This window comes from Engystomops pustulosus, chromosome 10 (assembly GCF_040894005.1).
Source record: "Engystomops pustulosus chromosome 10, aEngPut4.maternal, whole genome shotgun sequence".
Lineage (NCBI taxonomy): Eukaryota > Metazoa > Chordata > Amphibia > Anura > Leptodactylidae > Engystomops > Engystomops pustulosus.
This window is the reverse complement of record NC_092420.1, coordinates 62,550,655-62,564,529: the sequence shown is the minus strand read 5'-3', so window position 1 is coordinate 62,564,529 and position 13,875 is coordinate 62,550,655. Positions and strand designations below refer to the sequence as shown.

The following is a 13,875-nucleotide window of genomic DNA, read 5'->3' as shown; positions in this document are numbered from 1 at the left end:
GATTTGGGTGGCCATGTGCCCTGGGATAACACCCTATCTATATTATAATCCACTACTGCCTGTAATAGTGGGGGGAGGTGCCCAACTAAAAAACCCCCCAAAAAACAGGAATGCATTCCTGGAGAGAATTGGTTGGCTCTACAGTCATGGCCAAAAGTTTTGAGAATGATACAAATGTTAATTTTTACAAAGTCTACTGCATCAGGTTTTATAATGGCAATTTGCATATTCTTCAGAATGTTATAAAGAGTGAACAGCAATTAATTGCAAAGTCAATATTTGCCTAGAAAATGAACTTTTTCCGCCAAAACACATTTCAACTTCATTGCAGGCCTGCAATGATATTGTTTCAGTGATTGCTCCACTAGCACCGGTGTGGGTGTCGATGAGGACAGGGCTGGAGATCAATCTGTCATGATTAAGAATCACATCACTGGACACTTTAAAAGGAGGCTGGTGCTTGGCATCATTGTTTCTCTTCTGTTAACCATGGTTATCTCTAAAGAAACACATGCAGTTATCATTGCACTGCACAAAACTGGTCTAACAGCTAGAAAGATTGCACCTCAGTCAACAATCTATCGCATCATCAAGAAATTCAAGGAGAGAGGTTCCATTGTTGCAAAAAAGGCTCCAGGGCACTCAAGAAGGACCAGCAAGCGCCAAAACCATCTCTTAAAAGTGTTTTAGCTACGGGATCGGGCCTCCAGCAGTGCAGAGCTTGCTCAGGAATGGCAGCAGGCAGGTGTGAGTGCATCTGCATGCACTGTGAGACTGCGGAGACTCTTGGAGCAAGGCCTGGTGTCAAGGAGGGCAGCAAGGAAGCCACTTCTCTCCAGAAAAAACATCAACGGCAGACTGATATTCTGCAAAAGGTACAGGGAGTGGACAGCTGAGGACTGGGGTAAAGTCATTTTCCCTGATGAATCCCATTTCCGATTGTTTGGAACATCTAGAAAACAGCTTGTTCGGAGAAGACAAGGTGAGCGATACCACCAGTCTTGTTTCATGCCAACTGTAAAGCCTCCTGCAACCATTCATGTGTGGGGTTGCTTCTCAGCCAAGGGAATCGGCTCTCTCACAGTCTTGCCTAAAAACACATCCATGAATAAAGAATGGTACCAGAATGTCCTCCAACAGCAATTTCTCCCAACTGTCCAAGAGCAGTTTGGTTATCAACAATGCCTTTTCCAGCATGATGGATCACCTTGCCATAAAGCAAAGGGGATAACTAACAAAACATAGAGATTTTGGGTCCGTGGCCTGGAAACTCCCCAGATCTTAATACCATTGAGAACTTCTGGTCAATCATCAAGAGACGGGTGGACAAACAAAAACCAAATTGTGACAAAATGCAAGCACTGATTGTGCAAGAATGGCCTGCTATCAGTCAGGATTTGGTCCAGAAGTTGATTGAGAGCTGCCAGGGAGAATTGCAGGGGTCCTGAAGAAGAAGGGTCAACACTGCAAATATTGACTTGCTGCAGTAACTCATTCTGTCAATAAAAGCTTTTGTTACCCATAATATGATTGCACTTGTATTTCTGCATGTGATAAAAACATCTGACAAACACACATAAAAACCAGAGGGCAACAGATCATGTGAAAATATAATATTTGTGTCATTCTCAAAACTTATGGCCATGACTGTACAATCCACTTCAGGTTTACTGTGGTCAGGGCATTCAGTATATGGCTCCGAGTCACTTTATGATTACAACTTGTGGGGGCTTTGCTTTATTTCGAAAGAATGGCAAGTAGCTAAACATACGGTAAGAAATTGGAAAACAGAATTCATCAAAAGTCTTCTCTATACAGCTGCAGTCATGTAGCATAGAGGTTAAAATCCAGGAACCCAAACAGCAACGGGACAATCCTGCTCTAAGCCAAGCTGCGCATGGGACACTGCATGTCGGTGGAAGTTAAATTGTCTGACGTGATACGAGAAAGAAAGAGTGGTGCTGAGCCGGTGAGTGTGCTGTAGGAAGATGGTGCTGGTCTCACGGTTATATATCAAAGGCAGATCAACTGTCCAGAAGAGACATTTGGGGTGGACACTTTTGAAATGAAACAGGGAGTTTGCCACTTTTGGCTTGCGGTAGACAATCATTTGTACCCGATTCTGCACAATTTGTACTTCGACAAATAGGAACTCCAGGTTCCTGGTCTCCGAACTTATAGGTAAATCGCATTTACATGTTGTTGTTTTCATTTAAGAAAATGACAAACCTGAACTTCTCCTCAGAACCCGGCAATGCCCAATACATCTTTTTCAATGCCCATTAAAAGAAAAAGCTTTAGGAGTAAGAATAAAATCTTCTGCTTCACCCACAAACAAGACATACAGTAGGTCTGATTTTTACCAGCCATGGTGAGGACCTGATAAACAGATTCAATGCCTTGTGTACAAATTCTAAACATCTATGGAAACTAGATGGAAATTCTCTTGCCAAGGTCAATCTATGATTGCTTTAAGAAACGGTTAGAGTTGATATAAGGAAGTAGGGGGTGCACAAGACAGTCTATATTACTTGTAGAAGGATCCGATACCTGCAAATGCAGGTCGAACTGTGGGTTGGCTCAGTGACTCATGGATTTAAGATAGAAAATTCCTACATGAGGAAAGGTAGGAAGAATTTTACAGCCGTTTTCTTATATTGGATATCCATGGCCTCTTTTCTTCAAACGCCAACCTATAAAATTAAGCTAATGAGCCAGAAGCTCTAAATGCACAAGTTGTTGTTACATTCAGGGGCAAACTGGATATGTAATCCACCGGGGAGATTCCCAGTGGACTGACTGGTCTGGGGCTTGTATTCCCCCCCGAGGGTATTGATCAAAATTTTCTTTCGTTGCAACTTTTGGTGCCATTTCACAAAGTTCACCATGTCGTTTTTTTTCAGTGCAGAACCTGATTTGTTATAAGTTTCTAAATGTGGACATCTGGAAAAGTAGCACATTTTGGTGTAATTGAGTTTAAAAGTCACACTTTCTTTTAGCAAATAACAGCCATTTCAGAGCCATTATAATAATCAGCCTTTGTCTAATCAGACCCAGTCCAGTTCTGATCAAACATCTGTCCCGACGGGAGGTTGTTTTCCCCTGTAACTGGGGCTCTTATTTATAGTTTTCACCTGTAACAGAGGCATCTGTAAGAAAAAAAAAAGTAAAATGCAAAAGAAAAAGAAAAATTCCCCAGGGGTCTTTAATGACCACATGGGGGACATATAAAGTTAAAAACACACAAAAATCAAACAATAATCATGCACTAAAATTTTATAAAAATAAATTTCTCCAGTTTTTGTAACCTTAACCCCCAAAAAACTAAAAATATAAATGGTCCCTTAACTTTTTTATTTTTAACTATCCCTAAGCGTCACAAAAAAAAACAGCAAAAATTTTTATGATGTTGCAACAAAAAAACGCAGAAAGCTGTGGCGCTTAAACCAATAAGTATGAGAATTCATTAGAAACGCTCTGGTCAGGAAAGCCTTTTAAGACCTGGACAGAAAGGGGTTAATAATAAAAAGGCAGATAATGAAATTTAAAAAAAGCCGTAACATTTATTTAACACTAAATTTTTTTACACTTTACACATGCTAAAAAAGCATAGATGACCAAGTAAACATTGTATTTACACAACACGTTATAAAAAAGGTGCAAGTTTTCTGTAGTCTTCACCTGTTGCGCATCCGCTCTGTAGACTTTAGCATCGCGCGCATGCGGAAGCAGAGACTGGGTTGCAGGTCAGTAACGTGAGATGGTTAACTTGCTGGGTAACCTATATGGATTATTTAGGTATCATTAGGCTTTGCATTTTAGAGGGCGATGAGTAGTGCACAGTTTAGTGACTAATGGGACAATCTGTGATGAATAATAACATTGCACACAGATGATGGGTCGGTGCACATGTAACGTTCAGGAATGGTAATAAAGCCTTCATGTCAAAGATTACTCTAGAGTCCATGGGCACGTGAGGACAGCGGGGCAATGATTATTATGGTCAATGAATATCCATACCGGGTGACATGCAGCCGCTGCACTTACATGGCAGTATAAAGAAATCCTGAATCCGGCCTCAATGGCAATGGATGCTGCAGTTGCCGCATGATGCAGTACACAGAAAAAATTATGAGATAAAATATGTGTATGAAAGCGTCATGTCATGTACACAGATGTAACACAGGACAATACAATGCAGCAAAAAAACAAACAAAACGCTTTACATTGCATGGCTCCAATGCAGGTCTGAACCCGACAGGTCAGATTAACAAGAATTTTATAAGTAGCACAGATGATATAGTAACCTATCGAATATCCTTATAGAAAAGTTTATTTCTTTATTCCCTTTCTTCACGCTTTTATTACTGTGTTGAAATAAACTTCCCTCCATATTGAAGCAGGGAACAGATAGATAAGAAGTTGTCATTGACTTAGGTAAGTTTGTCCAATGACTGTAAGAGGTTATCTCCTTACGGAGCTGAATTAAAAGGTAAAATATTCCCCAAATGTGTAAGGAGTTAATCTTTAGCCTCCCCTCCTTATCGATCGGATGTGTACAGACTTCAGAACTGATATTAGATATACTGCAGGGGAAGAAACGAAAAAAAAGAAAATGGAGAGTTTTCTTTCATAAAAGTTATCAAAGTTTACCATCCTCACCGGTGCCAGTGATTAATGAAATAAGTATAGGCCTTTAAAAAACTAAATACTTTCTGAAAAAGATCGAAGTAACTGGGAAAAATGTTTTTTTTTTTTTTTTAAATTGCATCATTTTTTGAACCAATAACCACACACACACATGATATGTTCAAACAATGATGCCCTGGAGAGTTTTACAGCATTATTAATTTACAGCACTACTAAGATCCCAAACCAAAAGTGAATCTAGTAAAAAAGGAAAAAGGCTAAGTGCATCCTTTGTTATTTGCATTTTTTAGGAATCCATCTCAAAATCCTGAAAGGAAAATTACAACATGGACTGCAGCAATTTTTTTTTCCTGAAAAACATATTTGAAACAAACCACAAAAGCTGTTTAACAGGTTAAATTATACATAACAAGTTCATAAATCTAAGTGGTGGGAGTACCATCAACCCCAATGGGAACAATGCTGCAGTGACTTTTTTCGCTAGGCAGAGAATGGAGCTGCTTCCTGTTCCATTCTGAGTTTATCAGATGTAACGACACTTGATGTGTGGGGGTGCGGGGTGTTGGACTGCAGGTTTTAAAAGTGTGTTGTCCAGTTTGGTAAAACATTTTTTATATCTCTTCTGTAGATTGGAGAGCAGCGGGGGATACCTGATCTACATCATATGATCAGTCTTTTGATTTAAATAGGTGATACATAAAGCTTCATTTCGGTTAGGATGGTTCTTATTCAGTCCATAAACTTCGGACCATATGATGGCCAAATTTCCAAGAACAACCATTACCAAAGCTTGCAGCATCATAGTCATCCGCCATTCTGGAAGCTACTGCATCTCTAGAGGACTACTGCCCCATACTAGAACCATATTTTCTGCAGAGGCTGACATCGTCATAGATTACTAGAGATGGCTACATCCAGCTCCTGGGGCTCAGTCTGGGGAATATGGTCGGCACATGACGGAGACAGCCTTAACCTACCTGCACAGGAGCGTATGCTTTATAGTGGTGCTACAGTGGATCCACACGTTGTTGTTTTTTGGTCCGTGTGTCATCGTTGTGTGAGGTCACGCAGATAAATGTAGAATCGTCTCATGCAGGGGCTGTGGAGACCATGGCTGTGTGTATGATCCAAAAGAAATGGGAACTCAACTTGAATGGTGGCTCCCCTAGATGATATCCAGAAAGAAAGCACCCCTCCGATCCCAGGTGAGTAACCACCAGCCCCATTACTACTTTCTATTTCCCTAGATGCTTCTGGTTGGTCTTCTACCTTCCTTATTTTAATTTGTTTTTACAGTATTGTTGGGATTTAATTAGATACCATTAAAGGAGCTTTTACCAAGTTTTATTGTTATTCCCTTTCCATTGACTTGCCAATATCTGACCACTCTCGTAAAACTGAATGACCTCCCGCTTCATTCACTCACTGAGAACAGGAATCCAGTTTGGAATCCAATTGTGCAGGTCCATTCTTGTGATCAGTTGGGGTCCCAGCACTCAACCCCCCCCCCCACCTTCCCTGATCAGAATGATAAAACTTAGGCTGCATTCACACTACCGTACCGTAGCGCGGCGGGCACACACTGGCTCACAAGAGAGGAGGAAGGGTGAGCACTGCTAGTCTCTCTTCATAGAGATATATGGCCCATGGCGTTGTAATACGGGAGAAGATAGGACATGTCCTATCTTTTCCCGGGTATGGAACAGTACAGTGCTGCCACACCGTACCATGCCATACGCACATTGTCGTATACATGTCTCCTGATGATCGTGTGAATTTAGCCTTAGTACAACCACTTTAAATTAATTTGAATTACAGTAAGACATTAACTGGACCCTCAGCCTACACACATGGGGGAGATGTATGAATGTGTCGAGGTCATTAGACCAGTGCAGAGTAGAACAAGACAGTTTTCTTCTGCTCTAGATTAATCCCCGTCTCTGATGAAAGATGGTTAATCTGGAGTAGCCTCATAATATTTGGTCTAGTTTCCAGCACCACGATATTGAATGTCGCAGTCACATCCCCATTTTGGACAACTCAGAAAACTGCCTAAAAGTCACCACAAACCCTCAATAAATGTGGCGTAAATCTGCAAATTATTCTAGTTTTCTGGTGTAGGCAAATTGGCACATCTCCCCCATCATGTTTTTTGTGAGGCAAATATGAATAGATCCTTAAAAGTGCTTTAAATGTGTGATGTCTAAAGTATCCCTTAAAAGTGTTACAATAGACTTGACCAACAATCATCAGACAACGACCAAAATAGAAGAAGCAGAAAACCCTTTAAATTCTTAACATTTGCTATTTTTGAACTCAATACATAAGTGATCACCTCGTATTGAAAATCCTTACACTGCACGGCACACACATTCTCAGGCAGTGGCTGACTGGATGGCGATATATTATATGTGAACAGGGCCAAAAATGATGGACCTACAGGACCCTGGGAAAATTCAGAAAGGGAATGGTTTAGTATTTTATTTTACTTGCTGGAAAACCCTTTAAGCAGGTTTCCACTTTCATTCCACATCAATAGCAATGTCTTCCAAGGAGCAGGTTATTTTCCATATTCCGTCCTATCAGAACAAATCTACATTCATTCTTCGTCAAATCTGTATGTGAAAGGGGCCAAAATGATGGACCTGCAAATCCCCTGAAGTGTCAGAAAGGGATTGTTTTAGCATTTTATTTTAATTACTTATTGGACAACCCCTTTAAAGCAGGTTTCCAATTGCATTACAGTGACAATGTTTTGCTCTTACATTTACATTTGTTTGTAGTCAAACTTGCTTAGTATTAAGGCAAAAGTGACGACATAGAGAGAAGGATGTATCCTACAATATTTCTGGAATTACAAGTAATGGGTCACAAACTTCATACTAGTTCCTGCTTTCTACACCCAGAAAATGAAGGAGCGTATTAAGTATCTCAGAGTCAGAAGACATGTGTACACGTGATAAGTTATATTTACAGTCACATAAATTAACTAAAATCAATCATACAAATGTACAGAAGCTTATGTTCGCCATCTGAAATATGTGTAGGCACATAAAAAGGATAAGATATGAGTAGTGACTACCAGCGATGGGAACCAGTTCTCTCTCTGTATTTAGGGTTAGCCGCACCCCAAAGTGTCTGATAAAATTCCCCAAAACAATAGGTGTACAATTAGGGGTCACCAAATAACGTTACAAAATTGGTCCATATTCTGTCTTACTTTTTCACCGACAGCTGAAAACACAGAATGGTGAATGGACACAATTTTTTGGCAAAGCCTTCCAGACAGAGAACATAGCGGACTTCATTAAACCTCACTAATGTAACACAAACCTGAGCCTAAAAGTAGCAGGCTTGTGATGAGAGCACCTTATGACACATTACATCCCTAACACCTTGTGCAGGAACATAAAGGATTGGAAATTTGCAGCCATTTCAGACCGTGTTCGGCGTATGTAATACTTTATATCCATGTACTGCTTATTGACCCACAATATTTTCATCATATGCACAAACTATACAATTTTTGCTACATCTTCACAAGGCAATGCTACTTGGGCATAGCCTAGTCATGGCCTGGACCGGTATACATGGTAGCATTCAGTGCAGCAGGTTTTAGAGGCACAAGGAAACTGGGAGAGACACTAGTGCATGTGGCTGTACAAAGCGTGTACTGCAGCATCTTACTAGGTTTGGGAAAGGCTCATGTCTCAGCTCAGGGTCTTTTGGTAACATCCATGGGGAATGGGGATGGTGGGGGTGGAGATCTGCATTTTGCAAGCAGCCATTTGTAAGTCTTGCTTCTTCAACCGTTTTTTCTTGTTCTTATTTGTGAGTGAACACCAAGCTGTACATTCTCATAACTGGTTATGGAAACAACGTCTTTCCATATCAGATGGATACAGTCCTCAGTTCCTGGTTCTTCACCAACTTATCCGGGCCCAGAAAACATGCAGGAAAACGTTCCTCACCTTCACCGATTCAAGATATTCCATGATGTGCCAAATTCAGAGCCACATAGTCACTGTTCACCTTCTAAAACTTAAACTGTAGACGCAGATGGGGAGGATGTCAGAATAGAGCTCAAGTCTTCCATAGGGGGTCATAGATCAATGCAGGATCCAATGTAAAATTAGGAAGACTGGCAGAACGTGGAGGACGCATTGGTGAGGGATATTCATTTATAATATGCATTCCTTGGTGTCTTACTGGTGGTACCCACAAAGGGCTCAGATCTCGATATCATGGTCCTAGTCTCTGGCAGTGTTCATGAACCGAGGCTTAGTTAGTTTTAATGTCAAGTTGGAAACGCTACCAGATGTGGGATTCACAGTGTGTCATTTTGATAACGCCAACCCCTCCACCTAACCGCCGGTAGTTCATGCCTCCATACAGTCTGCAAAGAGAAAAGACAAGTTCAATAACTTTCTAAAGTTCATGGCGTGTAACCACCCCCAAAACTTTAATATCCCTTATTGAGGTAACCTTGTTTTACTTTATGTTGGATAGGCCAAGACAGCAAAGAACTTCTATTTTCCATAGGTTTATATGTACAGAAGGCTTCTTTACTTCATATGTTAATTACTTACAATGGCAGAAATGACAGGTTGCTGCACTATTGTTACAGAATAGTATGAGCGAAGGGGCACAACATACATGTTACCTAGGGGTTTCAGCCCCTTTGTTTGGACAACAGGTATAGTTCTATCATTTATACCCCCGATGATCAAAGCCTATGACTTAGCCCCATAACATGAGCAAATCTATTATCCTAATGCCTCTGTACAACACACGGGTTCATGTAAAGATGTGAGCCCCCTGCAATCCTTCACCAAGAATAATGGCGGATATATGGAGGAAAGGGAGAGGGAAAAAAAGAAGAGATGAGATGAAATATAGTACAAGTACATTACATAAAACTGAATGATTAAACACTGCAGTTTTCATATCTTCCACTGGATGTCAGTCCTACAAAGTATGTATGTATATATATATATATATATATATATATATATATATATATATATATATATATATATATATATATTATATTTCAACAAATAAAGGTATTACAAGAATACACCTCTGTTCGTTTACATTGCTGCGCTTGATGCAGTATCAGTTTCAATCGTTACAATTAAAACTAATACTGTTTCTGGCAGTGGCGGGATGGGAGCGCCTACCAGAGGCCAGGAGAGACGGGTGGCGCCATGTAGGCAAGTGAGTGGGGAGAGAGGCGACTATAAGTTTTTGTTATTTTTTTGTTTTCATAAAGCTCGGACAACTCCAATAGAAACATTTGGGAAGAAAGTGACTAGCTAGCAGAATATGCATGTGGAGGGAAGGAGGATTCTCTACTGTAAAAGGGATCATACGCTGTGATGCCAAATGAAAGGGTTTCCTAACAACACGGAAACATAACCTATTACTTTTATAATGGAGAAGACAAACTCATCTCAGCTTACCAAAGACGCTTATACATCAGGCTTATATGGTATTCAGGACTGGTAACAAATTTCAGGGGTTGTACTGCAGCAATACAAATGGGAACCACTCCCCTACTAGTGATAACTGCATAAATGGGGTGTTTCAGATCCCAAATCACCAGACATTTATGGGGCACTGTATGAGCTTTCCAGATATATTTTTCTGGTTTCCAAATTAGTGTCTATTCCAACCTATATCTTTAGTATATACAGAAGACCATCTGAATCCTTAACCAAATTCTGAAAATGATCAGGAGGGGCTCTGTGGCCCAAAGGTGTTAATTCAACCCAGAGCCCCTCACGCTTATTTGCATAGTTTTGAAAGCCTTTTTTGGGTAAAAAGGACATAAAAAGCTAAAAGAGTGGATCCTGCCAGAGGGGCACACACCTGCAGTGTGTATGGTTTGCAATCCTACATCCTGGTGGTAGGTGCCCTTTAATTATCATTGGCTGATTTTGGTTTACAGTGGTGAACCTAGTATTCCATTGCAGTAAGTGACACATACCTCCAAGTATTAGCATCTGGATCAAACACCTCTATTGTCTTCAAGTACGTTGTTCCATCAAATCCTCCTACGGCCATCAGCTGTCCATTTACCACTGCAAGACCGACCTATGGCATGAAACATACGCAGATTCTCAATAGTTCATACTACAAGTAATTTAACTTTACCTCCTAAAAAGCATTTATATAGCGGCAACATATTGTGTAGTGTTGTACAACGGCAGTTCCGACGGGGCTCGTCATTAAAATGACATACTAAATTGTATGCGTTTTGAGTATGGGAGGAAACTATGAAGGAAACTATGCATAGGGAGAACATAGAAACTCCATGTAGAAGTTTCCCATGGATGAATTTTAACTTAGGACGAATTGACTGGAGGGGAATAGATAAGCTAGGCTATGAGAACCTCCGGGGTGGCTAATATTACATTTAGGATATATTCAAAACTCAAATTGGTGTGACATATAAGAGTGAGCCAATCTTACAAGATTGCATTAGTGTGATAAACTACATTACGCAAAGAACGCTACGGCTACCCTCGTAACTATGTATGCATACTTTAAACTAACAACTAAAGAGGATACGACATACCAAAAGTAAATGTAAAAATTGATCATTTTTATTGAATACAAGTATGTTAAAATCGTGACATAAAATAGCATCTCAGGAGAGACATAAAAGATATAGAGTCCATAAACAATATTGATTCAGACATATATTGTAGTAGTATTGAGAACAACTATCTGCAATGTATCATGTATACCAATATCAGCATATTGCCCATATCAACCTATAGTTTTGCCCTATAGTACAGCATCATACCATGGTTCTACATTGCTGGGTTAGACATTGCAGAAAATGTAACAGGTGGACATACTACTGACCCCTTGAGAAAGACCAGGTGGGTTGAAACGCGCGTTGAGGACTGCAAGCAGGCCAGGTAGTATGTCCACCTGTTTTCTGCAATGTCTAACCCAGCAATGTAGAACCGTGGTATGATGCTGTACTATAGGGCAAAACTATAGGTTGATATGGGCAATATGCTGATATTGGTATACATGATACATTGCAGATAGTTATTCTCAATACTACTACAATATATGTCTGAATCAATATTGTTTATGGACTCTAGATCTTTTATGTCTCTCCTGAGATGCTATTTTATGTCACGATTTTAACATGCTTTGTATTCAATAAAAATTATAAATTTTTACTTTTGGTATGTCGTATCCTCTTTAGTTGTTAGTTTAAAGTATGCTTACATTTAGGATAACCTGTTGAAAGCACAGATGTACAGTGGGTATGGAAAGTATTCAGACCCCTTTACTTTTTCACACTGTTTCATTGCAGCAAATTGGCAAGATCAAAAAAGTTCTTTTTTTTTTTACTCAATGTACACTCTGCTCCCTATCTTCACAGAAAAATACATAAATATAGATATTTTTGGTAATTTAAACAAGAAAAACTGAAATATCACATGGTACATATGACACATAAGTATTCAGACCCTTTGCTGTGGCATTCATATTTAACTCACATGCTGTCTATTTCCTTTTGATCGTCCTTGAGATAGTTTTACGCTTTCATTGAAGTCCATCTGTGTTTAATTAAATTGATTGGACTTGATTAGGAAAGGCACACACCTTTTACTTAAGACCTCACAGCTCACAGTGCATGCACATGAGAATCATGAGGTTTAAAAAACTGCCCTAGGAGTTGAGAGGCAGAATTGCATACAGTGTGCAAAAGACACTACAGGGGGGCGGGAGGGGTTTATGAGGAATAAAATTCTTTGGTCTAATGAGATGAAGATTGAACTTTTGGGTGTAAATTCTAGGTGGTATGTGTGGAGAAAACCAGGCACTGCTCATCACCTGCCAAATACAATCCCAACAATGACACATGGCGGTGGCATCATGCCATGGAGGTGACAGGATGACTGGTTGCAGTTGAAAGAAAGGTGAATGCGGCCAAGTACAGAGATATCCTGGATGAAAACCTCCTCCAGAGTTGTCCAGAGCTCAGATGGAGTCGAAGGTTCTAACAAGACAATGGGGCAAATGTATCATAAGTCTGTCTTCTGTTTCTTGAACTTTTCTTAGCTTTTCTGCTTGTCAGATGTATCTTAGCGGTTGTTCCTTATTCATACATGTGGCATCTGGTCTTTAGTGAATTTGCGATGTTTTAAAACAAAAGTTGCAAAAGTCTCCAAAAGTCGCAATCAGTTCTCAACTAGTTTCTACGCCTGGTCAGGGACAGTCTTAGATTTGTGCCAAAATATGCGCCTTTTTCTTTCACATCTGGATTCAGGTGATAACTCAGTGAACACTGAAGAAAACTTGAAAAGTCCCAAAAAAAGGCAAGCCAAAAGATAGATACATGTGCCCCAGTGACCCTAAGCACACAGCTAAAATAACAAAGCAGTGGCTTCAGAACAACTCTGTCACCATTCCTGACTGGCCCAGCCAGAGCCCAGACCTAAACCTAATTGGGCATCTCTGTAAGACTTAAAAATTGCTTCCACCAACGTTCACCAGGAAGAGGATCCCCAAATCCAGCTGTGAAAAACTTGTTGCATCAATCACACTCCTGGCTGTACTAGCTCAAAAGGAGCTTCTACTCAATACTGAGCAAGGGGGCTGCATACTTATGACCATTCGATATTTCAGTTTCTCTAAATATCTACATTTCTGGTTTTTTTTCTGGCAAGATAGGGTGCAGAGTTTAAATTAAGCCCTTACCAATTGGCTGCAATGAAACAAAGAGTGAAAAATTTAAAGGGGTCTGTATATTTTCCGTACACACTGTATATATACCCAAATGTCAAAGCCCTTTAAAATGTTTTTATGAAATGGTAGTTATTCCATAAATTAAAAAAAAAAAAAAATCAATGCAAATCATGTATGTTCCTACCCCACTCCGGCGTGAGGTCATGGCGACTACTGGTGACCACTGGTTGGTCCTGGGATTGTACCGCTCAGCACTACTCAGCTCTGTGGTGTCATCTCTTCCACCTACTGCATAGATCATATCCTGGTACACAGCACAGCCCAGATGTTTTCGGCGGGTACCCATGGGCGCTATTGTGTGCCAGCGGTTTTCCTGAGGATTGTACCGCTCAACTGAAATGGGAGAACACGAAGCTGTGAGCAAAATTTAGTATATAGTCTTAGAATTGTAAGGTGTAAACATTTCACAATGGATGAAAATGTATTTTGTGTACCCATTTAAGA

General features: G+C 40.1%; 1 protein-coding gene across 5 annotated transcripts in view; it reads right to left on the bottom strand.

The window, feature by feature from the left end:
* The window catches only part of KLHL20 (kelch like family member 20), a 144,952-nt gene that overhangs the window by 90,666 nt on the left and 40,411 nt on the right, over positions 1 to 13,875 (bottom strand). For 3 of the 5 annotated variants that reach the window (XM_072127974.1, XM_072127975.1, XM_072127976.1), the window contains 3 exons: positions 13,556 to 13,785; positions 10,643 to 10,749; positions 7,326 to 9,046 (listed from right to left, as the gene is read on the bottom strand). In XM_072127974.1, coding sequence (XP_071984075.1) covers positions 8,962 to 9,046; positions 10,643 to 10,749; positions 13,556 to 13,785 — 422 coding nt within the window. In that variant the 3' untranslated portion in view covers positions 7,326 to 8,961. Of the gene's footprint in view, positions 1 to 7,325; positions 9,047 to 10,642; positions 10,750 to 13,555; positions 13,786 to 13,875 lie in introns of those variants that run through there. The other 2 variants (XM_072127978.1, XM_072127977.1) reach the window with 2 other exon arrangements.